This window comes from Cuculus canorus, chromosome 24 (assembly GCF_017976375.1).
Source record: "Cuculus canorus isolate bCucCan1 chromosome 24, bCucCan1.pri, whole genome shotgun sequence".
NCBI classification, from domain to species: Eukaryota; Metazoa; Chordata; class Aves; order Cuculiformes; family Cuculidae; genus Cuculus; species Cuculus canorus.
The window spans coordinates 2,981,982-3,006,871 of record NC_071424.1 but is presented as its reverse complement, the minus strand read 5'-3'; the positions used below and the strand labels follow the sequence as shown (position 1 = coordinate 3,006,871).

Here is a 24,890-nt window from a genome sequence, read left to right as displayed (position 1 = left end):
GCCAAGCCATCCCGCATGGCACGGGGGGAGAGAAGGACACAGAAGAGGAGAGGGGACCACAGGAAAAGCTCTGCCTGGCACTGAGGTCACTGCCCGCTCCAGCTGGGACCAGAACCACTGCCACTCTTTTACCGGGACCACTGCCCATTCCTTCTGGTGCCGGTACTGGGATAGCTGCCAGCCGGTTACTGGATCCACTGCATATTCCTCCCAGCACCGATACCTGCACTGCTCCATCCGGTAACGGGGACCACTGCCTGCTCTTCCCAGCACCAGGACTGCTCCTCCCGGTTACCAGGACCAGGACCACTGCCCATTTCTCCCAGCACTGACACTGGGACTGCTCAACCTGGTTACTGGGATCGGAGCCACTGCCACCTGGTTACCGGCACCCACCGCTCCCAGCACCGATACTGGACCCGTGACCTCTCCACCCGGTTACTGGGACCGGTGTCTCTGCCCATGCTGCCTGGGACTGGCACCAGTCCCTGCAGGCACCAGGACCAGCACTGGGACCAGGACCACTTCACCTGGTACTGGTGCCGCTCCTCCCAGTGCCGCTGCCCATTCCTCCCGGTGCCGGTGCTGCTGCCCGGTGACTCTGCCCATTCCTCCCGGTGCCAGTGACCCTGGGCGCTCCTCCTGCTCCCACTCCCGGTGCCCCCGTCCACTCCTCCGGGTCCCTACGTTGTTCCTCCCGGTCCCGGTGCCCCTACCCGTTCCTCCCTGCGTCGCTCCTCCTGGTCCCATTCCTCCCGGTCCCGGTGCCCGTTCCTCTTGGTGCCCCTGCCCGTTCCTCCAGGTCCCGGTGCCCCGTGTCTGTTCCTCCCGCTCCTCCCGGTCCCAGTCCTGCTCCTGCCGGTTCCCCCTACCCGTTCCTCCCGGATTCTCTCCTCCCGGTGCCGCTGCCCATTCCTCCCGGTTTCCCCTGCCCGTTCCTCCCGGTTTCCCCTGCCCGTTCCCCCCGGTTTCTCCCGGTTTCTCCTGCCAGTTCCTCCGGCTTTCCCCTGCCGGTTCCCCCCCGTTCCTCCTCGCCCGTTCCTCCCGTTTTCCCCTGCCGGTTCCCCCCGTTCCTCCCGGTTCCCCCTGCCTGTTCCTCCCGTTTACCCCTGCCGGTTCCCCCCGCCGATTCCCCTCGTTCCCCCCGGTCTCCCCTACCGGTTCTCCCCGTTCCTCCCAGTCTCCCCTGCCCGTTCCCCCCGTTCCTCCTGGTTTCCCCTGCCGGTTCTCCCCATTCCTCCCGGTTTCCCCTGCCGGTTCTCCCCATTCCTCCCGGTTTCCCCTGCCGGTTGCCCCCGTTCCTCCCGGTTCCCCCCGCCCGTTCCTCCCATTTTCCCCTGCCGGTTCCCCCCGTTCCTCCCGGTTTCCCCTGCCGGTTCCCCCCGTTCCTCCCGGTTTCCCCTGCCGGTTCCCCCCCCTTGCGCTCACCTGGCCGCACGGTCTTGAGCCGCACGGTGCCGCCGCCGTGCCGCAGCACGGCCAGCGTGTCGCGGTGCGTGAGGCCGCTGACGGGGGTTCCGTTCACCTCGAGCAGCACGTCCCCGGGCGCCGGGGCGCGGCCCGAGCGCAGAGCGGGGCCCGGCGGCCGCGCCGCCAGGTACGGGAACTCGCCGCGCTCGGCGCCGCCGCGCAGCAGCTCGGGCCCCGCCGCGCCGCCCCACGACACCTCGCACTCCTGCACCTTGCTCAGCCAGTGCCGCCGCCGCCGCAGCGTCTTGGACATGACCGGGGCCGCCGCCCGCGCCGCCCGCGGCCGCCGAACGACTGCCGCCCCGCCGCGCCGCCCCCGGACCGGCACCGCCCCCCGCCGGCACCGGGACCGCCCCCAGCGGCACCGCCCCCCCACCCCCCCCACCGGGACGGGGACCGCCCCCTCTCACCGGGACCGCCCCCGCGGCCATCGGAAACGCCCCCTCCAGGACCGGGACCGCCCCCCCGCCGCACCGCCCCCCGACTCGGGACCCCCCCCCTCCGCCATACCGGGACGGGGACGGCCCCATAACGGGACCGCCCCCCCCAGGACGGCCCCCCGCCGGCACCGCCCTCCGAACGGGGACCGACCCCTCTGCACCGCCCACGACGGGGATCCCCCCCTCCAGGACCGGGACCGCCCCACTCACCGGGACCGCCCCCGTATCGAGACGGCGACCGCCCCGCGCGCCACCTCAGGCAAGGACTCGCCACGCCCCCCGTGTAGACCACGCCTCCTTACGGGTCTGCCACGCCCGCCCACCGACAAGACGACGCCCTCCTATTTGGCCACGCCCACCTGGCGGACCACATCCGCCTGATTGACCACGCCTCTCTCGCTGGCCACGCCCCTTTCCCCGCGCGCCCCACCTACCGACCGGATTCTCCCAGCCCACCAAGCGGGCCACGCCCACATTCCACGCAAGCCCATGCGTTGACCACGCCCCCTGTCCTGGTCGCAGCCCTCCATTTTGGTCTTGCCCCCTCCGCGTTTGGCCACGCCCCCTCCACGGTCCTCGTGGCCACTGGGCTGAGGGCTGCCTCGAGCGCCTCAGGCGAGCAAAGCTCGAAGCCCCGGTTGAGTTACCCCCAGGAGGATGTTTTTCACTCTCTGTCTGAGGGGTTTTCTTGTTCAGAAGTGCATCGGGTGCTGGTGGGGCCATGGTGGGGTCAGGCACTGCCCAGCACACACCGAGGGATCGGCGCTGTAGGGCACAGCACGGCCCTTCAGCTGAGCGCAGGGAAACTCCTTCGAAAATCAGTGCTGCCGCGGTCAAAGCTGAAAAAGGCATCCTTGGAAAAGCTAGTGTGAAATTGCAAATTCCTCTGGCCCTCCTCTCAGGCTGTTCGTCCCTGGGTTGGAGCAAATCCAAAGGAGGCCATGGGGTTGATGCGAGGTGGGAGCGCCTCTGCTGCGAGGACAGGGTGGGAGAGGGGGGGTTGTTCAGCCTGGAGAAGAGAAGGCTGTGGGGAGACCTCAGAGCAGCTTCCAGTGATGAAAGGGCCTCCAGGAAAGCTGGGGAGGGACTTTTTACAACAGCATGGAGTGATAGGATGAGGGGGAATGGCTTTAAATGGGAAGGGGGAAGATTTAGATGAGACATTAGGAATAAATTGTTCACAATGAGGGTGAGGAGGCCCTGGCCCAGGTTGCCCAGAGCAGTGGTGGCTGCCCCATCCCTGGAGGGGTTCCAGGCCAGGTTGGATGGGGCTTGGAGCCCCTGATCCAGTGGGAGGTGGAACTGGATGGGCTTTGAGGTCCCTTCCAATCGAACCAATTCTATGATTTTAGGGTTGAAGGCTGAATTCCCATGGCTTTTCCGAGGTCTGCAGTGTTTGAGAGTGTCTGGAAGGCTCCAGACGTGCCCCATGGGCCAAAGTCCCCACCAAGCTGCGCTCCCGCCAAGCCCTGCCGAAGGTGCGGCACTGCCGGTGTTTGCAAATAAAGAGGTGTGACCGCATAACTCGAATGCTTCTGCCCTCGCCTCAGGAGGAAGTGAAGAACTGGGCACCTGCAGAGGTCAGAGAACGTTTACTAAAGTGTAAAACAATGGATTTCTGTTTCCACACATCAGATCCATCACATTCCAACAGGGTATCTTTTGCAAGGGTAAATAGCAGCAAACAGTTAATTTCTGTGTAGCACAGAAACCACTGAGTAACCTTCTTGTAACAAACACCAATAACTTCTGCTACCAGGTATTTCCCAGCTGTTACAGGTCCCTTCACCTTTCTGAAGCCCTTAGCCTGCAACTTTTGTAGCCCCTATTATGGAACAAGAATGCTTCCAGAGATGTTAGGTGCTGATGTTCTGACAAAGGTGGGCTTGCTGGGGTAAAACAATGCAATCAGAGCTTGTTTGGGGACATTAACCGAGTGCTCCCGAGGTGTGATGCCTCTGGCATTAACGGAGTTGCGTGGGTTTAGCTCATTGTGCTCGGTGCCATCTGAGGTGCGTTGGGCTGCCTGCCAACGGGCATGGAAAAAAAAGCTGCCGGAGATAAATTTTCTTTCATGCTTGCAGAATGGAAGCAAGAAGACCGAGAGCTGTGTGGTGTTCACGATCTGGACATTAAAAGCTACGCTGTCACATTATTTTAATCCAGCCTTCAACATTTCGCACATGAATTGTGACACACGGCACATGATCTGTAATTTCTGAGCCGCCGCCAGTGGCCTGTGGTAGACGTTCCAGAGAATAGAAGCGATTGTGTAGAGAGAGCGTGGACACCTCGAGGAGGAGCTGAGTGTCCCTTGGCTTCAGGGTCAGTGGGTTATCCACCCCCCTAACGAGCAGGCTTGTCTGTGAGCACATAACTCCTTCTTTTCCCTGGCTGAGGCTTTCAAACCTTGGAGCCAGGTCCCCGCTGCGTTTACACAGCTTCAGAAAGACTGAGCTTGATGTGCTGGCTAATGACACTAACGACAAAAGCAAGTCATGAAGCTGCTGTTCCTGCAGGGATAGTCTTGCTGTCTTTAAGAGTCTGCTTTAATATAAATTTGAAAGCCAAAAAAAAAAGCTGCCTAATCTTTGGTAAATTTTATGAAGCTTCCCACCTCTGCAACGCCAGTGAGTTGGGTGAGTTAGTTGTACGTCACAGGAGCGATAATCCTTCGCTGGAGCTGCACGGGTACCTTGCAGTCTCATTGTATTCTGAGAGAGTAGACACCGCTGAATGTATTTACGTTCCCTGCGTCACTCGCTGACCGCCTGCCTCCTCTTCAAGGCTGGGTGGGGGTGCACCGGCAGCACATACAAACCCAAGGGATGTGCGACCACAGCCCGTGGGGCTCCTTGGGGCCGGGGGTCCCTGCTGTCACCTCCGCTGGGGTCGCTGCACCCTTCAGAGATGGACCTTGCTGGTCATCGGGGCGGCCCCACGCAACACGTCTCACTTTTGAAACACAAACTGCTTGGGAACTGATGGACGATTTAAATTGTCATTTATGCTACATAAACATTCCTCCTGCTTCCCTTCTGATCGCTCCTTGCAGCTCACAGCCGTGGGAAGTGCCTGCACCACCTCACTATGATCAGAAGGAACGTGATCTGCACCACCACCAGCCTCAGCCTGCTGAGGTGTGAAGGGTTGTGCAGGCACCAGCAATTGAAATCTCAGTGGGCTGTCAGCAGTGCTCCAGCACCTCCGGTTCATCTCCCATCAGGCCGTGGCAGCTGCCATCCCTCTGCTATCAGCATCGGCACGGGTACAGATGCCATGAAAACAGGGTGCTGAGCTCTGCGGCATCAGAGCTACGGGAAGAAACTGCTTTGAGGCAGTGCAACTTCGCGGTAGGCAGGGAAGAAATGTTTGTTTATCACACTGCCAAAGTTCAAAGGCAATCAAAACGGCAAAAACATGTCAAACTGCTGTTTAATTAGAGCGTGAAGGCACACTTTCTTGGAGAGGACAGAAAGGGAATGGTGGTGTTTCATTTGGACTTCTCCAAAGCCCTTCTCCCAGTGCCCAACCCTTGCGATGCAACTGCGGATGCTGCATGCAATTCGTCAGCGCTGTGGTCAAAGGGAAGAGATCCAGACAGAGGCAAAATACACATGTAAAATAAGGACAATTCCATCCTCAGTGAGGGTGAGCGGAAAGCAGGATACTCCGGTACAGAGCAACGTGCAGATGTTTGTACAGGTAGAAGCGTGTTACTCCCTGTCCTCCTGGTGACCGGGCACACGGGAGCTCCGGCTGTCGCACAGCGATACCCGACCACAACGCTACTACTTGGGGAGAACCAGTGGTGATGACCAACTGCATCACACTAACTCCAAACAGGAATAGCTGCCAGGGAGGAACAGGAGGCACAGCCTTCCTCCCCAGCACAAGAGCTCGTCACAAAGACGGTGTAACAAATTATTCATTAAGCTACGTGCCTCTAAGGAAGCACAAACACTTCACGGGTGGATAAGAGTGGTTCAAAGCCACTTGCTATTCTGTGAACAGACTTATCCGTAACTGTCTCTTTGTAAACTGTGTGACCTTACAATGAAGTTATCTGAAGGCAAACTTTTAAACATGCCATAAATTAACTTGTGCAGGAGCAAAAGCTGCCATGCAAGCAGATCCTACCAGGGAATTTCATCAAGCTCCAAAAAAGCTTAGAGAATAAACCCAAGTCTTAGCAGAGATCTGTGTCAGCCTGGGCTGACTAAGCCCCAGTGCCTGGACTCCTCACCTGGGAAGGGAAAAGGGATCAGCCCCGGCAGGCTGTAGATCTGTATCAATGAGTGCCTCACCGATCAAAGCTGCTCCAGTAATCTGCCTGTGTTTAATACACGCATCGCAACAGCACACAAACGAGAAGCAGCTCCGGCAACAACAGCATCCACACAGCACTATGGCCTTCTCTCCTCCCTCCGTCCCCCTTCCGCCCTTGAGCAATGCAGATATTAACTCAGGATCATCCCATACGATAGGCGCGGAACATCTGATAAATGATCATGTGTATTTTTCAAACAACCAGAGCATTGCACTGGGAATTTACTGTGTTTTGACCAAGACTTCACAGTTAATTAATTCAGGTCAAAGCCTCTATATGTCTGAACTTCCCAGCTGCATGCTTAACAATATTTCATACCAGAAACACCACATATTCCTTTAACCTGGTGCTCATAAAATAAAAGAAACAACCATGGCAAGAGGCTGTGGACAGGTAGGTCCCTGCAATAGAGAACATGAGACAAAAAGGCACCAAACGGTTTGCTTGCTTGACGCACGCATCTGTCAACAGGTTCAAAGCTTGGACAACTGACAGGTCTGTCCCTGACATGTGCTGTACACGCTTTGCACAACGACAGCAGTGTTTACGTGTCCTCAAGCTGTCAAAGAAGAGAAAAAGAGAGGGAGAGAGAAGAACAGAGAAGGCACTGCTGAAAGAGGGGAATAATTTCCCTCAGCAGCTGTGACGCAGATATGGACACAGTGCATGGTAATGTCCTCTCAAATACTTCTCATCTCCTTTGCTCCTTCCTGTGCAGCTCCTCTCTAAGAGTCAGAACTTCCAGAACAACAAGAAGGTGACCACAGAGATCACTCCACATTTGCCTGCTGCAAATGTGGCCGGTGACTGCTGTAGCTTTCTGTATGAGAGTTACCAAGAAGAGCTAAGAGGACTTGTCAAAGGGAATAAAGAAACAGCCTATGCAAATACCCCTCAGCCGCTCACTCTGGGCTGCACACAGAACGTCTGCAGTGCAATGTGATCAAGCTCTGCAGATGCCTGTGAATGCAAAGTGGGGATAAAGGCCTGGTCAGACAGGGAACTGAGTCACGCAGTTGTACAGAATCACAGCTAAGCATGAGTTTGAAGCCTACATATTGAATTTAGAGCCCTAAAAGTAGTAATGGAGTGTTTTAGTCTAGATCTAGAGCTTAGTGGAAAAATCAAGGCTGGAGAAAGCCAGCGGGATGCTCTGACTCGGCTGGGCGAGGCAAGCAGGACAGAGGTGTCTGGGCAGCAAGGATGCAGGAGGGAGGGTGTGGGTGCAGACGGGGCAAGAAGCAGGATATGAATGCACAGAATGGTGAGAACTGACCTGGCCTCCACTGGCCCCACCGTTTGGTGCTCTCCCTTCTGCATCCCTGAGGGGAAATGTCCCCCATTCGCTTGGGTTGAGGCACTTGGACCATTTTATAAGGCTTTTAGCTTTCTGCTACAACAGAAGTCCTTCCCGTGCACCAGTGCAGAGAGTGAGTGGCTGCTGCTGGATCCCTTAACTGCAGTCGCCGTGCCGACCGCAGGATGCAGTCCTGCCTCCTGGGTGCTGCAGACCAACTATCCTCCTCAGACAGGACTTACTGGCATAGACCAGGCAGTTTGCAGTGTGTGCCCTCAGATCTGAGCGCTTCCAAACTCTGCTGCACAATGGGTTTGCTGGGGCAAATCCTTGCTCCTTGCAGCACTTCCATAGGCTGTGTTGTTTAGGCTACTGCCACCTTGGGGCTTGAGCCTTTTTACTTGAACCAGGTGATTCAGAAATTGAGACAAAGGATTGTTTTCCTGCTCTTCCAAGCTAGGCTTGTTTGTTTGTCTGCTTGCGTACTGGAGGGGGGACTTTCTGTCTGTGAATCCATAATCACTGGTAGGAGCAGAATTACACTTTGCAAACATTTCCTCTTAAGAGCTTACCTAAACCAAATCAACTGCAGTTTGAGCTACTGCCACACTATTCAGATCATTTATCAGAAGCGGCAGGAGCTTTTGTTTTGCTGGTGTTTTGCCATGTTCATCAATTCCGCCATTTCTCTCCATCCGGGTGTGCTTCATCATGATCATCACCAACTAAAATCTCACTTGAACCTTCTCTCCGGCGTCAGACTGCTTCACCAGTAGCCGAGTTAGCATCTGTAAGTGGTTCAGCTCCGGCAGAGGTTTTAAATCTTTAACAGGATCTGAAATATCTGTAGCAGCCATGTCAAGTTTTATAGCTCCGTTCACAGGGATTTGGCATAGCTGACATGGCCCAAAAGCCTATCCCGGTCTTTGCCTGATAAATGTAATCCCTAGCTCCTCTTTGATTCCTGCTCCTTTCACCAGTCACCTCCTCTCTTCTAACTGGGTATCGGCTGTGTGAGCAGCTGGGGAGACAAGGGGAGCAGCCCAAGCTCATGGAGCAGCACTACAAATGCTTTGTGTCCATATGGTCAAACTTCACTGGAAAAGGCAGCAGGAAAATCCAGTTTCTTCAGAGCAGATGCCCACTCCACTGCCTTTGGGACCCCCCAGAGCCCTGTAGTTCTTTGCAAGCCATGCCACAATCTGCTCTGTCAGGGACAAAATGCCTCTGTCACAGCAGCGAAGGCAGATTTGAACCAGTGCGGGAGGGTGAGGTGCTGTCCTGCCCTCTCCAGTTACACCGATCCTCCTGAAAGAGGAGCCGTCAGGGAGGAGAGCGGGGTTCAGCTACAACAACACACTGACAACTCTTTTTGTTTCTAGAAAATAGGGCGAAGGAGGAGCAGTGAGTTGTTTGGACCAGGAAAATACAGCTCCTACCTCTCCAGCCCGGGGAAGAAGAACCAGCTGCCTGCTCTGTGTTCTCAGCCTTCTCCGGGGGTCGCTCCCCGGTGTCTGAGGTGCGTTTTCGGACCAACCCAACTGGATCTCTTCCAACTGCAGGAACATTTCAGAAAGCCTCATCTGAGCAAATAAACCTCGCCGGGCTGAAGAAGGGTTGTTGGGTTCATTATTCATAGCAGCACAATAATTCATATCTGGTTACATTCCTCTGTACAAAGCTGCATGCTAATACATATCTTGTCTTTCCATGATTAGTATTTAAGCAGCAGCAATGGCTTGCCAGGGTTTTTACAGACTTATTTAGAAATTACTGTCCCCATTCTTCCTTTTCTAATGTTAATAATGTAGTTAGAGTCTCAGTAGATCTGTCATGACAAACGTTATCAAAGGAGCCGAGATAAGTGCAGAATTATTTGCTGTTTGGAACCAAGCACTTCACAGAAAGCAATAATAACACAAAATAACTTTGATAAAAGTTTTAAAGAAAGCTTTCCTTACAGCCACAGCAGTAATTACAGCTCGTATTGAAATAAGCTCCTTACTGGGGGCTTAAGTGAATTTGCATTTTAGTACTAGAAATCGAGTAACTCACTCTGACAGAACAGGATTCACCTCGAGGGAGGTCATCCAGGTATCGCTTCTACGGATGAAGGTCTTGGCAAAAGGATTCCTCAGTTTGGAGGGGATCTGCAGGGAGAATTCTGGCCCCTCTGTTTTGCTCCTCAGGAGCCCAAGGTGGTGGAAAAAGGACCCCAGGGGTTACTCCAGCCAGGCCCTCGCCAGGGGCGAGCACAGCTCCAGCATGGAGTGCAGGGGCTTGCTGCTGCGCTTTGGTGCTCTCAGGATCCAGCTCCCATGTGGGTGCTCCCACAGGCCAAGGGGACCCCGTCCCAGCCCCTTCCCACCCCTCAGAGCGGGGCTGCAAGTGGCTGATGCTGCTTGCCAGGACCTCCCCGCGCTCCGGAGATAAAGATCTCCTTATTTGCCACGGCTACCATGGCAATGTCGCTGTGAGGGGCACTGGCTGAGCGCCCACTGACTCAGAAATTGTCACCTCTCCTCAGCACCGTGCTCGCTCTCTGGATCAAGTTTCTCCATTTCCCCGTGGCTTTTGGCATGGCTAAGGGGCCATCTCAGATCCAGCGGTCATTTACAAACGTCACCATTCCTGGAAGAGCGCTGGTCAGACAATTCTCTCCGAGTTCTCTTTTTTTCTCCCTCCTTCTTTATGCCCAGCCATGTCAGTCAGACAAAAATACCACCCCCACATTATCACATCCACCGTTCTGGAAGCCCTGTTCTATTTTCATTTGGGTTTAAAGCTATTGTTTAAAACACAAGGAGACAGAGTTTCTAATCTCCTTTTTTCCTGGCAGTGTTTACACAGCAGCACCTGTCACTGTAGACCAGAACCTGATTAGCGCTTCTGGTTTCCGTTATCGAGTTAATAGCAAAGGACTGACTTGGAGTAAATGGGATATAATAGGAGCTTCATAGGTTTGCCATTATACTTTACCATTATCATTTAGAGCTCATTCCTTTTGTAGTCATTAATGAATAATGACGGTGTAATAATCTTCAAAGCTCACAATTCCAGTACCAACCTCTCCTCCGACTTATAATTAAGATGTCAAAATTAATTTCCCCTCTCAGAAAGCAGGGGCTCTTCTTTCTTTGCTGATGGATCTGTTTTACAGATACCAATTCCCAACTTCCACAGCTCGGCTCGACCTCGCTGGGAAGGACGGTGTGGTGGAGTACGTGCTTCTCTGTGTTTCTGTGTCAGCCTTCACAGCCAGTTCCACTGAAAAAGAAAAGAACAAAGAGGGTGACCTGGTGGTGGAGATTCCCTGCGGGCTGAGATGCTGTCTGTTATCAACAAGGGTCGGGAATCATAGTATTATAGAATCATTTAGGTTGGAAAAGACCATCACATCCCAATGCCAGGGTCTGCCGCTGGTCTCCAGAGCACGACATGGTGCCTTTTGCTTTCAGGGAAATGAAATAAGATATAGGAATGATGTGCAGAAGTACCTCAGGGACTCACCAAAGGCACAAAGACAAGGGATGCAGTGGTGAGGTGGTACAAATGCTGCAAGGCTGCAGAGCTGAGCCTCAGAGATGCTGCAAGAGCAGCACGCTGGAGAGGAGGAGCGCTCCCCAAGCAACAGATACACCAACAGTCTTACAGCCGGGAAGCGCTCCTCCTCTCCCCTCACACTGGGCCAGCCTGAGCGGCAGAGATGTGGGTATCCTAGAGGATGCCCTCATCCAATAAATCATTCACGTTGCCTTGCTTCTCCTCATGTATTTTTATTACTAACAGGTTTCTCTACTGATAACACACGAGCAGATGCATTATTCAGTCTGGCTCGCTGTTTGCCACTGCTGGATATCTCCACCGACATCCTCCAACACTTATGAGTGAGGAACCCAGGATTCACTGCTGCCTCTGAGTGCCTCGGCAGAGTGTGGCCAACGCCGCAGGGGCAGAGCGGGTGACAGCGGGAAGGGATCCCTGTCCTGGCTCGGCACAAGCCAGGACTATGCAAGAGCTCCCTGCCAGCCACAGGAGATGCAGGAGGGGCTTCTCAGGCCTGAAGTGCCTCTCGTGCTTCTGCTCTTACATTCCAGAGGCTCTACCGCCACGACACATCCCTTTCTCTGTTTTCCCACATGCACCATGAACAGAGCAATTACCTTTGCATCTCACAGGGGGGCTGTGGAGCTTAATTAATTTGTGGGTTTTGGTGCTTCATGCTCTCAAAACACAGTATTTAATTCTTTCATTACTTCACAGTTAACAGCGTTATTTATTCGAGTAAGGGCGGTCCCTCCAAGCCTGGGTGATGATGAGCTCCCTATGCCAAGCCTGGGTGATGATGAGCTCCCTATGCCGTATGGTGCATGGGCAGCTCCTCCAGTGCATCCCGCTGCAGCTTGAGGAGTGAAGCCATGCGGCAACACCCAGCCCCATGGCGTTAATCTCCTCCGACCACAAAGTCAGGGCTCCCCAGAGCTTTCAGGGAGGACAACGATGCCTGCATGTTCCAGTGCTTCTCCCCATGCCCCAGCGCCGGCAGCACAAAGACCCATCCTACGGAGACGAGGAGATCGTCGTGCCGTGAGCCCCCAAGACGGTGAAGCGAAGCCCTGCTCATCGCAAGGCAGCCTTCGTATTCTGCTGCTTAGAAAGACCTATCTAGACAAAAATTAAACAGGCCATTAAGCAGCACTCCGGTGGATTAGCGTTAGTCTGTCTCCCTTACTCTGCAGGATTTCAAAACTCCTTTGAAGTTTGCATATTAGAAAATCACTTTCCAGGCCGCATAACTTTGAGCTTTAGATGTTTCCTGACAGTTCTGTGGTTGAGGAACAGCTGACTAATCCTTTAGGATTTAATGAGGTTAACTAACATGCACAGCTTTGTAGGGGAGCTGTAGCTGGTATTTTGGTAGCAAACATGAAGAACAATGACAATTAGCAATGTTCTGCAAAGAGCTGTTTGTGGAGCACGGTGTTGTTTCGGTGACTTTTGCCCAAGCCGCCCTTTCCTTCATGGAGCACAGGCAGGGTTCTGGGCTGGTTCAATCATAGAATCATGGAATGGGTTGGGTTGGAAGGGACCTCAAAGCCTATCCAGTCCCACCCCTGCCATGGGCAGGGACACCTCCCACTGGATCAGGGGCTCCAAGCCCCATCCAACCTGGCCTGGAACTCCTCCAGGGATGGGGCAGCCACCACTGCTCTGGGCAACCTGGGCCAGGGCCTCCCCACCCTCACAGCAAAACATTTCTTTCTAAGATCTCACCTCAATCTCTCCTCTTTCAGCTGACAACCGTTCCCCCTCATCCTGTCCCCGCATCCTTTGATCAAGAGCCCCTTTCCCAGCTTTCCTGGAGGCAACAATAACGAAGGGCAATGTTTGCTTGCATCTCTCACTGAAATCACTGGGATCACACAGTTGTGTCTTCTGGGTTAATTCCCGCTTCTGTAGCGCATCCTCTGGCTGTTGAGAAGCCCCTCCCAGGTGCTGGAGGGCAGCACATCCTGCTGATTGCCCAGCAGAGCCCAAATCTGGCCCTGGCAGGGTCTGGAACAAAGCCCTCCTCTTGGCCAAGCACTGGGGACAAGGACGAGCCCATAGTGAGGAGCCCACTCTGTCCCGCTGGGGCTGCCCAGCTTGCTCTGCTGTTTATACCGCCCATACCTTTGCTGCCCTGGCTTTGTTCATCGAGGACCTGTGCCTGGATGGAGCTGCTGAGGAGCAGGGACCACTGGTGACTGCTCTGCATCCTTCTCAGCTGGATGGAGCTGCTGAGGAGCGGGGACCACTGGCGACTGCTCTGCATCCTTCTTGGCTGGATGGGGCTGCTGAGGAGCAGGGACCACTGGTGACTGCTCTGCATCCTTCTTGGCTGGATGGAGCTGCTGAGGAGCAGGGACCACTGGCGACTGCTCTGCATCCTTCTCAGCTTGGGAAGTCAGCTGCGGAGTCCCCGTGCCTCTGGCGCTCGGAGACTGAACGATGAACTCAATTTACAGAACACACCAAAGCTGCACGTAACAAGTTGACACATAAATTCATTAGGATGCAATTACAGCGAGCAGAACTCAGGCTACTCAATTATTTTCAGCAAGAATGTGTAATTAACTGCAGGTTCACGTCGGGTGCTGCCTGGTGCCGCGAATCGGGTTCAGAGGATTGACCTGCACGGGAAAATGGAGCAGCGGGGAGCAGCGGGCTAATGGGAACCGACAGCCAGGCAGGCGGCAGGGCTTGTTCGTTGGGAGACAAGGCTGAGCGAGGCAAGGTGAATGGAGCACCTTGTCCATCACCAAGTGTCCCGGCTGATGGGGACCGAGCCTTTCGCAGAGGCAGGGCTTCCAGTACCTCAGAACGGGCAAGGATTTGCTGCTGGCTGCACGGCTCTCGAAAGCCAAGGACAGTAACTTGTGTGGAAAGCACACAGAATGTGAGGCAGCACTGCTGGCACTGGCACGAACTCCCAGGAATGACTCTGGGGGAGAGGAGGCAGGAGAGGAACTTGCTGCTCTTCCACACCGGGCACATCATGCTTAGAGAGCAGCAGAGGGAAGGGGTACCATGTGCACACTGGTGACTGTGGAAAGCCCTAAAGCACTTGCCCAACTTGAATACCTACCAGAACATCCTCGGTGCTGCCAAACTCCTCAGCTGCCGCTCCAGCCGAGAGGTTTCACCTCAGTCATCAGCGCACTGCAAGGCTGATCCCAACGCGGGAGGAGGACCCGTGCAGCCCTGCTGCTGCGCGTAACTGATGCGCAACCGCGTTTTCAGGAGCTGCAGGGCCGTGCAAGCACCCATGTGCAGCTTTGAGCCCTTGTGAAGGAGCCCTAAAGCCCTGGAGGCGCCGCTATCAATACCTCTTCATGCACAGAGTCCCTTTCACCAGGACCAGAGGAGAAGAAGCAAGATGAAAGCTGCAATTCTGTTTGGTTGCAACAAAGCTAGCGCCTTACTCTCGTAACCTTGCTCTCGCTCTCACACACATGGTCCTTACTCCAAGTGTTCCCCCACACCCAGCAGCTGTGGGAAGGACGAGGAGCAGGAAAGCAGGAGGATCCCCTATGCTGGACAAGTAACAGAGCCGTCCTGGCTGCGCTCAGGACATTGCAGCTGCGTCAGGGATTATTGCTTCTGCACCATTGCTGCCTCATGATTAAGCACCATAAATATTTATGAGTGATTATAGCTGCTTTGGAAAGATCTGCTGTTACAGCTCGTAGATCATAGTGCTGCTACGGGAAAATACAACCGTGTGACACCGTGTGCCTGTTGCTCCTTTGTGACTCTCTCCTTCAGCTCACAGGAGCCTAGAGGCAGTGGCCGGGGCTGCTCTGTAAAAGCAGTTTCCTCACCACCTCTGCCACTCGTGAATTATTTATTTCATGGGAAGATTCCTTCTAATAATGAGTAGAAAACTCAAAAAATCTACATCACACAAGGGAAAACCTCTCACAGAGCAGCAGCTGGGCAGGAGGCTGTTCAGGGGCTGCAGATGAAAAGCAAAAAGGAAAAGAAGAAAGCAAATCTTTCAGGATTTACTGGGTGGGTAAAACAGGAGAGGTGTGTGGGTGTGAGCGGTGTAACAGGACTGGGGAGATGTGGCACAGCTCTGCAAGCTGCTGGAGTTCATTTGGTTAGTCTGTCCCTTGGCCCCGGGGAGAGCCTGGGGCGCAGGACTCCGCTCTCCCTGCTCCCGTCTCATCCCTGCAGGAGGAAGGTTTCTGCCAAGAGCTCCGTATTCCCACATCTCATTTGCAACTGGACTTCTAACAGTCTCCTCCTGCCTGTCAAATCCTAAATAACAGACCTTTACACTGCAGCTTCGTGCTGAGAGCTTTAAAAAGAGGCAAAACAGCAGTGGAGTTGAGCACTCGGGGGAAGGCAGTGGTGTGGGGGTGAGGGCACCAGCAGCCAGCGCCTGGCAGCTCCTCCAACACAAACCTGTTTCCACGTTCAAGCCATCCCTGGAGAGCTTTTGTGTGCAGTGATGAAATAAAGGCATTTGGCGCATTACAGAAAACGCCTTCTTACAGCAAAACCGCGCGACTCTGGATTTCATCATCAGCCTCTCGTCGGGAGAACCCTGGGAGCCGGCACGGGGTGGCATGGCAAGGGTCAAGGCAGCGCCTGCTTTCCGTGGCAGCACGGAGCTGCAGGGCAGCCGTGCCCTTCCCAGGGAAAGCAGAGCTAGACATGCCCACAGCCTTCCCAGCCAGCGCCTGGGAACCGGGAGGCACAAACCCGCGCGGCACAAACCCGCGCAGGAGCCCTTGTGCTGACTTGCAGGCAGCCGGAGTCAGGTTGGCAGAGCAGCCCAGGGCTCCTCGCAGCTCTGCACCGCGTACCTGCAGGCGAGGGGAGCTGGTGCCACCGAGTGATTTACACACCACTAACTCACGCTCTCCCCTGCTGCATAATTCATACCTCCTCAGCAGAAGATGAAAACTCCACAACTACTAATGCGCGAGTGTTTATTAGCGTGGAGACTGCCAGACAGACCTTGGATTTGGAAGGAGCTCTTGAGAAAGAGCCAAAGCCAGTCCTTGGTAAGCAGATTTTTTTTTTGAAAGCTACTGCCTGGTAGGTAAGAGGCTCCGAGCGATTCTCTGGTGGCTGCTGAGCTGCTGCTTCCTCTTGGAGCTGCTGAAGAACTTGGAGCATTGTAGACGTAGAAATAAATGAATAGATCATTGCCTTGACGCGAAGCTGGCTGTGCATGTGCCGTATCGTTCGTGTGCCTCTCCTGCAGTAAAGCCAGCACAGAAAGGAAGAGATAAGAGCGTTCATTCCCACGAGGAACACAGAGGGGATGAAAAACAAGTTTTAAGTCATGTTCTGTGCAAAGCTGTTTACAAAGCCGGTAACTATTTTTAAACCTGGGAACCAAAGGGCTGCTGGCACCCCGAGGCTGGGCGCGTCGTGTTTGTGTCGCTGCTGGGTGAACCGGAGTGACACTGGGTCCCCGGCACCGGGACGTGGGCGATGCCTCCCTCCCCTTGCCCAGCAGCAGCGTGGGCACCTCCCAGGCTGGCGGCTCTAGGGGGACACCAGCCTTCACGGGGACGTCAGGGGCAAAACTCTTCCCAAAGATGCCGCCTGGGGAAAAGAAGGCGGTTTCTGGGTCTAAAGCAGGAGCGTGGCAAAGCTGCTGGGCGATTTCCCACGGCCCCACGCAGCAGGACAGAGGTGCTAGGGATGAGCGTGGAGTGGGAAACATCATGAGATGCTCCGGCTCCTTCTGCAGGAGAAGACGAGGGCAGGAGAGGCAGCCAGCCCCTTCCCACCTCCCGCCCCATCACCAGTGCCAGTACGCATTAATGTGGATGCTGACAGCAGCTATTTCGGGCAGCCTTTGACATGGGCAAAGTGAGAAATCAATTCCCAGAGCCAGAACTTCTCTCTTTAGCATTTTAGAGAGATCTGAAGCCACTCAAGCTCATGCTGTAGGAGGTCACCGCAGTGCCTTGACCAAGCTGGACCTCTGTAAGAGCCCTCCCATGATCCCTGCCAGCAGGATCCCAGCCACCACAAACGCAGCACTTGGCCGCGGCGTGGCTCAGCTCCCCACAGCTCCATGCTGGCTCACCTGGGGGGCTGCTCTGCCGTTCCCTGCAAGTCTGACATGTGCTCAGCAGACAGAAAGGGATTAAAAAAGAAATGAGTATCATAAGTACTCTATAAAGAGTTCTCTATACTCTGTAGAGTTGACTCTATAAACACTTCCCTGCCACCACTAGCACGCTATCAATAGCTAACAACTTTCGCCTGAAAATTAAAATACCTTATTGAAATACGTACTGATTTCAAGGCAAATGTCTTTGTTCAAATTACCTTAATTAGGGGCTTTTAATAGCAAGAAGCTGTAGAATTGAAAACACCAGTTAACGGCAGCTCATCACAGCAACGGCGCTGTCGGGGGAATGGATTGATGCCTGCCGGAGGCGAGGGGAGCGTTGGGTCAGCGGGGAGGCTGAGGGACGCACACTCCCACGCCTGTCCTATCAGGTGATGGTGGCAGATTGGATCAACTCCGTTCAGCATCTCTGTTTATGCAGCACTCACCCAACGGGTGCAAAACAAAGGGGCTTTGCTGTAGGGAACAGAGAGCTGCTTTGGAGGGGAGTGGGAGCCAGCACGATCCGCCGGGCTCTGCGGGTGTTGGTATTGCCATCAGCCACGCTTTCCCTCCTCCCACATTGCTGCCACCCCCTACTCATCCTCGGAAACCCTTGAGACCACACCCCTACTCATCCTTGGAAACCCTTGAGACCACACTCCTACGATGCCGAGCACGATGGGCTTTGTTGTGCGCCACCGCTCAGCGCTGCAGCATCATTTGTTAATTCATTTCTTATCGTTTTGTCCTACCTGGCTGGAGCGCGGAGGAGAACACTGCATCCCTGGAGGAGGGTTTGCTATGGACCAGCTTGGAAGGAGTCTCCTGGTGGGTCCGATGAGGCAGAGGGCTCCAACCTGCCACCTCTCCACCACCGCGTCCTGCAGCTCCTCGCAGCGGCACCGGTCAATGGGCACCAGGGCGTTGGGCAGGGCCTTTCTGCACCAAGAAGTGATGCAGGTCTCTGCCTCACGGTGGACGGGCAGCAGCTCCCGCTTCTGCAAAAACACATGGAGAAGAATTAATTTCAATTTGCTCTGGTTCAGTACTAGCAATCCCATTCTACTTTCTGGGCTCCTGACTCCACTCCCATCGCCTGTGCCTGACAAGCTTATGAATTTCTGTTGATTACTTGTCTGGGCCGGTCTGCTACCTTCATTTTATTCTCATTTTAGCTCCTTATCTTTCTTCACACTCTTTTAACTTCAGCCTATGAATGGCTTCATCCTTTCTCGGTGAGGCCGCGCGCCTCTCTCAAGCTCCTTATCTCTGAGAGCACAAAAAGTAATCACCCACTTTGTCCTCTTGCTGGGTGCCAGACAGCCCTCTCAGAGAGACGGGATTGAACTCACTGCAGAATAATACCTGGCTGATTAGCGGGTAAAAAAGCCCAAGCAACGGAAGCCGGGACAGAGTGCCGATGCCTACCAGCCTTCCTCGCTGCATCACCATCCTCATTATCAGGGCTGCGGCATCCTCTGGGCTGCTGTGCCGAGGCACCGTGGGATGGGAGGCTCTCGACGGCTGTGCAGAGGAAACCGTGCACGGGCAGCAAACGACCCACAGACCCGCAGAGCCACGGGCTCAGCTCCCGCGCATGCGTTCAGCCCCAGGAGCGCCCGCAGCAGGAGGGGTCTGTGGCTCCGGTGTAACTCCGGTGTCAGCAGGAGGGGTCTGTGGCTCTGTTGGAACCCGTGATGGTGTGGGCACGGCTTCTGCAAAGCACAAACCAGGAATAGCTTAGAACAAGGCTTTATTTACTTTCCGATTTATGCAGGCACGGCAGTTTCTGCCCTCCAGCTGTGCATTCACCTGCACAGCCTGGGAACGTGAAGTCATGCCCTAACAATTGAGGAGCTACAATCCAGCCTGGATTCCTGGTCCCATGACTGCAGATTAGGAGATTCCACTTCTTTTCCAGCTGGGTAACTGCCGTTCTGGCCCAGCTGAGGTTCAGTCTTGAATTACCAAAGGTACTCAACATAATTCAGGCAATCTCAGCACCACCTGCTTACACTCAGCTGAGCAGGGACATTATTTTTCCTGGCAAGGTATTTGAGCAGCGCTTGAAATCAAACATGCAAAAGGTTAAGTCTCTTATTAAAAAAACCAAACCCAAATCCCGTATGTTGAAACAAACGCAGCAACGGCACTCAGCCTTGAAAGCCATGGGGTTTGTCCTCAAGATGAACAGTACAAACCTTTTCAGATGTTCCTAAAGGTCATTTTTCAATGTCAAATCCTAGGAAAGAGCTTCCCCAGCACTTTTCCTCAAGCTCTTGAGCTGTGCCGCTGGCAGCGGGAGCAGGGGGGGTGTCAGGGCTCTGTGACGCCCATGGTTGGTGCCTCACGTGTGAGGCCATCGCGCCCAGCTCAGGATATCCCCGCCCTGGCCACGCGCCACTGGCAGCAAGGAGGAGCTCTTTGGGCTGGCCTTTGCAGAGGGAATCACTGGCTGTGGTTTCCTCGTTTCCCTCGGAGCATCCAAGGGCAAAAGCCCTGGCAGCATCCCAGGAGGTGCCAGGAATCCCCTGTGGCCACCAGCCCTGTTTGCCTCGTGGGCAGCTCCGGCCACTGGGCTCCTTTCCACTGTGCCCAGAGGGTGACTGATGGCCCGAAGCATCCGGACACCTCTGGCTCCTGCTGGGCTTTGCCTTTAGGGTGTGCGCTTGCTGCTCCCAGAGCCGCAACCCTCACTCACTTCTTCTTAGGTCATTTACTGGGCTGAGATGCCCTCGTGGTGGCTGAACCTTAGCCTAAGGAATATTGTGAGCTTGCAGAAAATTCATAGAATATTTTGGGTTGGAAGGGACCTTAAAGATCATCCAGTTCCAACCTCCCCACCATGGGCAGGGACACCTCTCACTGGCTCAGGCTGCCCAAGGCCCATCCAACCTGGCCTGGAACACCTCCAGGGATGGGGCAGCCACAGCTTCCTGGGCAACCTGAGCCAGTGTCTCACCACTCTCATGGTGAAGAAATTCTTCCTAATGTCCAGTCTAAATCTGCCCCTCTCCAGTTTGTACCCATTCCCCCTCATCCTGTCCCCACAAGCCTTTGTGAATAGCCCCTCTCCAGCTTTCCTGTAGCCCTTTCAGGCACTGGAAGGTCACTCTAAGGTCTCCTCGGAGCCTTCTCTTCTCCAGACTGAACAACTCCAACTCTCTCAGCCTGTCCTCATAAGGAAGGTGCTCCAGCCCCCCAATCATCTTTGTGGCCCTCCTTTATTCCTTGTTTATTACTCTAAAACCAGCGTTTCTGGAATGCCATGGGGAACTTTCAAGCTCCTCTCAGAAGTGAAGCCAGAAGTCATTTTTATCAGCAAGACCCCAGCACCAGCTCCCTGGCTATCTGGGATATTTGTGTTATTGGGTTGTTCATTTGGATGGTGAGCATCCTGCCTGGTGCTCAGCGCATCACTGTGCCGATTTGCCTCGCTTGCCTTCAGCAACGCCCTCCGAACAGAAGTCCCTTCTCCTCGGCAGCCTCACAATGCGTTTTGAAGAGAGTCAGTGCATCGCACGAGCAGGCTGGCAGGCAGCTTTCAGGTTGTTTTTCTTTTCTCTCTGGGCTCACGGATACAGGAAATCCTTGGAGACCTTGAAGAAACAAAGTGCCTCCCTTCGAATCCGTGAACCGATGGCACAGCTAAGAAGAGCCGCCGGAGGAAGAGGCAGGAGGGACGCAGCACCTTTCCTCGCTGAGCAATATTCTTGAAACTTAACAAGGGAAATACCCGTCAGGAGGAAGGAGCAGGGATGAGCCAGTCACGCTGCGGACGTTTGGAGGAGTGTGCGATTATGTAAAGTGAGCCAGGGAAAGGTTAGCAAATACCACTGCCTCCCCGAGGAGCCCTGAGCTTGCAGGAGAACAGAGCCTCTCCGCTAATTCTCTAGGTCATAAGCAAATTAAGACAGAGAAGCCGATCCGCTATCCATCTCCATTAGGCACGTCCAGCCTGCTCACCTGCCCGGCAGCCGCTGTTCTGCAGGAAGGTCAGGACTGGAAATATTAAAGCCCTGTCGTTAAACCAAGCCCGTTTGCTCCCGGCTCAACCCGGGTGGGCAGAGGGGCATCAGATCACAGACCTGCAGGATCAGCGCTTGGCTTCCTCCAGTGGGAACACGGCAGCAGGCATGCAATTCCCGGAGCTCTGGGACTTTGCTGGCATCACTTCGCACCTTTGAGAAAGCCACATTCCCGCTGCCGGGCTCTGGGGAGCAGCAGCCAAGCGCCTGGCAGGGACAGTCGGGGTTCAGCCGCTCCTGCTCACCCCAAGAGCCGGCGGCCGGCTCACGCTGCTGCAGGTGTGATCTGGAAAAGGACAGACAGGGAAACTGCTGCTCATGGGATGTGGGAAACTCCAGCCGCAGGCAGGAGCGGGAAAGGGAGGGCAGCAGGGAGGTGGAGGCTTCCCTGGGAGCAGCCCGGGTCTCTCCCAGTGTGGGCACAAGGTGCTTTTAATACCCTAAAACATAAACTGCTTGGCGAGATTAAAGCGACCCACCCACGGGGAGGATTAAACACAGGTCTGGAGCTTCTCTTGCATGAACACACCGCTCCTGGACAGAGGTTCTGCCCCTCACTGCCCTACTTTGAGCCTTTTGGGGCGCCGGGGGGAGGCGATGCTGGAGAAACCTCATGCAAGTGCTTTGCTGCACGGCTGCTTCAGTGAGAAACGGCGTTCTCTTCCTATTGTCAGGTCCACAAGTCACCTTGTGTTCCAGCCGCAGCAGGACACGGCGCGGCAAACCGCATGGAGCAGCAGGGCCGGCTTCAAACAGAAACGCTGCCTGCGAAACCCCCAGAGTCGTATTTGCAGTGAACAAAAACACCCACCCGCACGCTACACCACGTCTCAAATCCTGCCTTTAATCTCAGGTTCCAGTAACAACCTTCTCCCCATCCAATTACTTGTCTTACAATTGACATGGCAATATTAAATTCCTAAGAACTAAAGTACTTTGAAAATATAACCTACTTTAAAGCAGACAAGATTTATAGTGGAAGTATTTACTTTCTAGTCCTTGACGCTATCAAAGTCGCTGATGCCTGATGAGCAGCCTCTGAAATGAGGCCTCGAAAATGGTGTTTCCAAGCACCGTCTGCAGCCAGGAGCAGCTCAAACATCAAATGGGAACTCTTTGCACCGTGCAAGCAGTGTGTCTCAAGCCATGCAGGCAGCGGCACTGCTTGGCCTTAATCATAAATTGCTGCTAACCCAAATGGAGAGGCATTAACTTTCACTCCTGAAACAAGGTGCAATTAGTCGGGCATAAAAGAACACTGAAGTGATGCCAATTATCCTCTAAAAGACAAATAGAATTGAGGTAGAGAAGCAGAAAATTACCTTTGTGGGAAATGGTCTTCAGAGGTTAAGCTGAACCAGCAGCGGTGGCTGGATGGGCACCACGAGGCTGAGCACCGCTTCTCCTCTTCTCGATGCTCAGCCAAGCCACGAGCCCCTGCGCTGGCCGGGCAGGATCCCAGCACCGCAGTGGGGGCTATGTCCCCCCCCGCGCCCCTGGAAGGCACAGAATGCCCACAGCCGCCAGGCTGGTGGCGAGGAGACGCGGCCAAGCAGGATGCTGGGCAGCTGCGTCCCCTCAGTGAAATGCTTAATTCTTAACAACAGAGCACAAGCTCCTCGATAATTCCATTTTGTTTATTCCTGGAAACCACCTAGATTTTTATTTAGCTGCTCCCTGCCCGTTTAAGAGTACTGAGGGAGTCTATCGCACTGCTCACCCATCCACCCCGTAGGCTCCTCTGCACGGCCTCACGGCGCTTTGCTGTTCAGCAATTGCTTCCAATAGCAGCTCATAATTCATCACCGATCGACTCTCCTCCACACAGCCTGCTCAGATGTGGGCAGCAGCTCTGCGGATGGCCTGAACGCCCATTGCCAGCCTTCCTGGAACAGCACGGTTCCTACCGAGCACCGCATGCATTTGCCACCCAACACCGAGCCCAGCCCAGCCCTGCGCCCGCGTATTCCCGACGGTGCTGCCGTGGGGAGAATGAGGGCACCCCAGCAGGACAGGACTCACGGATGTGCCCCAGGGTTGCTCTCCTGCTCTCCATAGGGCTTCAGCCACTCCTGAGTCCAAGCCACGTTCATGACTTCGATTCCTTCACCTGCTGGCTCTGCTCTGCGGCCGCGTGTGCCCGAAGCAACCTGGGTGTCTGCTGGAAAGCAAAGAGGGCGGTTTCAGGGCACAGAGGTGCCACAAACGGCTCCCATCACAGCCCTTTGCACGAGCCAAGGCCGCACAGCCAAGGCGCGGTGATGCTCTTGCCCTTCAGATCACAGCAGTGAGGGCTCCGGCGCTTGGCACAGCCCTGCCCAGCACCTCCCATTGGGACTGGGCTCCCTCGGGAAGCAGCTGGGGGCCACGGGGGGGTTTATCCAGGGCAAAACCACCTGCATCCAAGACCTCGAGGAGCTTCAGCCCCATCTGTTCCAGGCAGGCAGGCGGCACACAGTACTGCATAGCTCCTGGGATTGTTAATAGTAATTAACAATCTGTTCTACTTGAATCTCAGTGGTAAGTGGCTCAGGGAAGCTGTTTGCAGGGCTCTGGAGCGAGGCACCCACCGGGATGGCTCTGGCGTGGCTGCACACGCTGCTGAAAGGAGGGAGAGACCTTCCCCGGGGCTGATCCCTCCAGAGCCTCCTGCTTTCCTCGCTGCTCACTGAGTTCACACACCTAAAACCTCTCTGCTCCCATCAAAGCTACTCCCGGATTTATGCTTCTGCAAAAAGCTCACCGGATATGTTGTGGGAAATAAGAATTTTAAGAAGCGATTTGGAAGGCAAGTCGAGGAGGCAACCTGCTTCCCAGCACCGCTCGCTCTTCCTGCCGCACAGGACCTGCCGTACCTGCAGCTCCGGCTCTTTGTTCCAGCCTGGCTCCGAGCGTTCTTCTCATATAAGATGCATTATTTACCAGCTTGACATCCGGCTAATTTAAAAACAAGATTTATCAGCAAAAAGGCACTGCTTGCTACGGTGGCTTCCAACGAGCGCAGAAGAGCGTTCGCTGGGCTGGTGCTGACTCTGCAGGTCCCATCCCCATCCATCACCACAGGATGCTGCCAGCAGAACCCGATGCTGCTTGTAGCATCGCCAGGATATGGCCCACCCTGGATGTGGGATCCACGTGGGGCTCGGAGCTGTGCCGGCCCCGTGCCCACTGCGGGCAGGAGGTCTCCACGTGGCTGCCTTGGAGAGAGGTGATGGAGCAGAGAAGCGTTTGCTATACCCAAGGATTAAACCTGCTTGGGAAGACACAGACACTCCCTGCATCCCCCATGCACCCCCTGTCCCATTCCCGGAGCCCCCGGCTCTCCGAGCTGCCCCTTCCCACACCCCGGAGCTGGATCTCTGCTTCTCCAGCCACCAGCCCCAAAAAGCACCTCGTTTTTGTACGGCGCTTTGCCAGCAGAAACAGCTCCCGCCAGCTGAACAAAGCCCAAGGAATTGCTCCGGTGCCAAGGAATTTTTAGCAAGCCGTGGGAAGTGTCAGTTGCTTTCCAAAGGTGCAACTGTTCACAGAGCAAAGCGTAACCGGAGCTCATCAGCAGATCAAAACCCACCCTGGAAACGGGATATCGGCTCTCGGGGAACCAGTGTCCTTCTCCATGCACGTTTCCTTCCCGGCCAGCGCTCCCCACCTGGTCCTCCACCTCCAGCTCCCAGAACCAGTTGGCCATCAGGCCATT

The 24,890-nt window shown here is 54.9% G+C and overlaps 2 protein-coding genes and 1 long non-coding RNA gene across 5 annotated transcripts in view; all 3 read right to left on the bottom strand.

The window, feature by feature from the left end:
* The window catches only part of MAGI3 (membrane associated guanylate kinase, WW and PDZ domain containing 3), a 61,161-nt gene extending 59,371 nt beyond the window's left edge, over positions 1–1,790 (bottom strand). For all 3 annotated transcript variants that reach the window (XM_054087273.1, XM_054087274.1, XM_054087279.1), the window contains exon 1: positions 1,429–1,790. In XM_054087273.1, the coding sequence (XP_053943248.1) occupies positions 1,429–1,723 (295 nt within the window). In that variant the 5' untranslated portion in view covers positions 1,724–1,790. The remainder of the gene's footprint in view (positions 1–1,428) is intronic.
* A 14,006-nt stretch (positions 1,791–15,796) lies between these two features.
* On the bottom strand, positions 15,797–19,443 carry LOC128854431 (uncharacterized). Its single transcript, XR_008453530.1, has 3 exons — positions 18,978–19,443; positions 17,918–18,880; positions 15,797–16,292 (listed from the first exon to the last, which is right to left on the bottom strand). It is a non-coding gene; the product is annotated as an uncharacterized LOC128854431 (long non-coding RNA).
* A 772-nt stretch (positions 19,444–20,215) lies between these two features.
* Positions 20,216–24,881, bottom strand: LOC128854448 (uncharacterized). Its single transcript, XM_054087994.1, has 5 exons — positions 24,765–24,881; positions 24,049–24,130; positions 23,216–23,354; positions 22,516–22,689; positions 20,216–21,479 (listed from the first exon to the last, which is right to left on the bottom strand). Exons 1-5 carry the CDS (start codon positions 24,879–24,881, stop codon positions 21,191–21,193), a joined length of 801 nt encoding a protein of 266 aa, XP_053943969.1. The 3' UTR covers positions 20,216–21,190.
* Between the last annotated feature and the right edge of the window lie 9 nt (positions 24,882–24,890).

Bases quoted from the DNA above. Each gene is read 5' to 3' on its own strand.
- LOC128854448 (XM_054087994.1), bottom strand. From the start codon at position 24,881: ATGGCCAACTGGTTCTGGGAGCTGGAGGTGGAGGACCAGGTGGGGAGC. The intron at 22,690-23,215 runs GTGAGTCCTGTC...TGTGCCTTCCAG, and splicing joins AGCAACCCTGGGGCACATCC to GGGCGCGGGGGGGGACATAG. The intron at 21,480-22,515 runs GTAATTTTCTGC...GTCCTTTTCCAG, and splicing joins GAAGACCATTTCCCACAAAG to ATCACACCTGCAGCAGCGTG.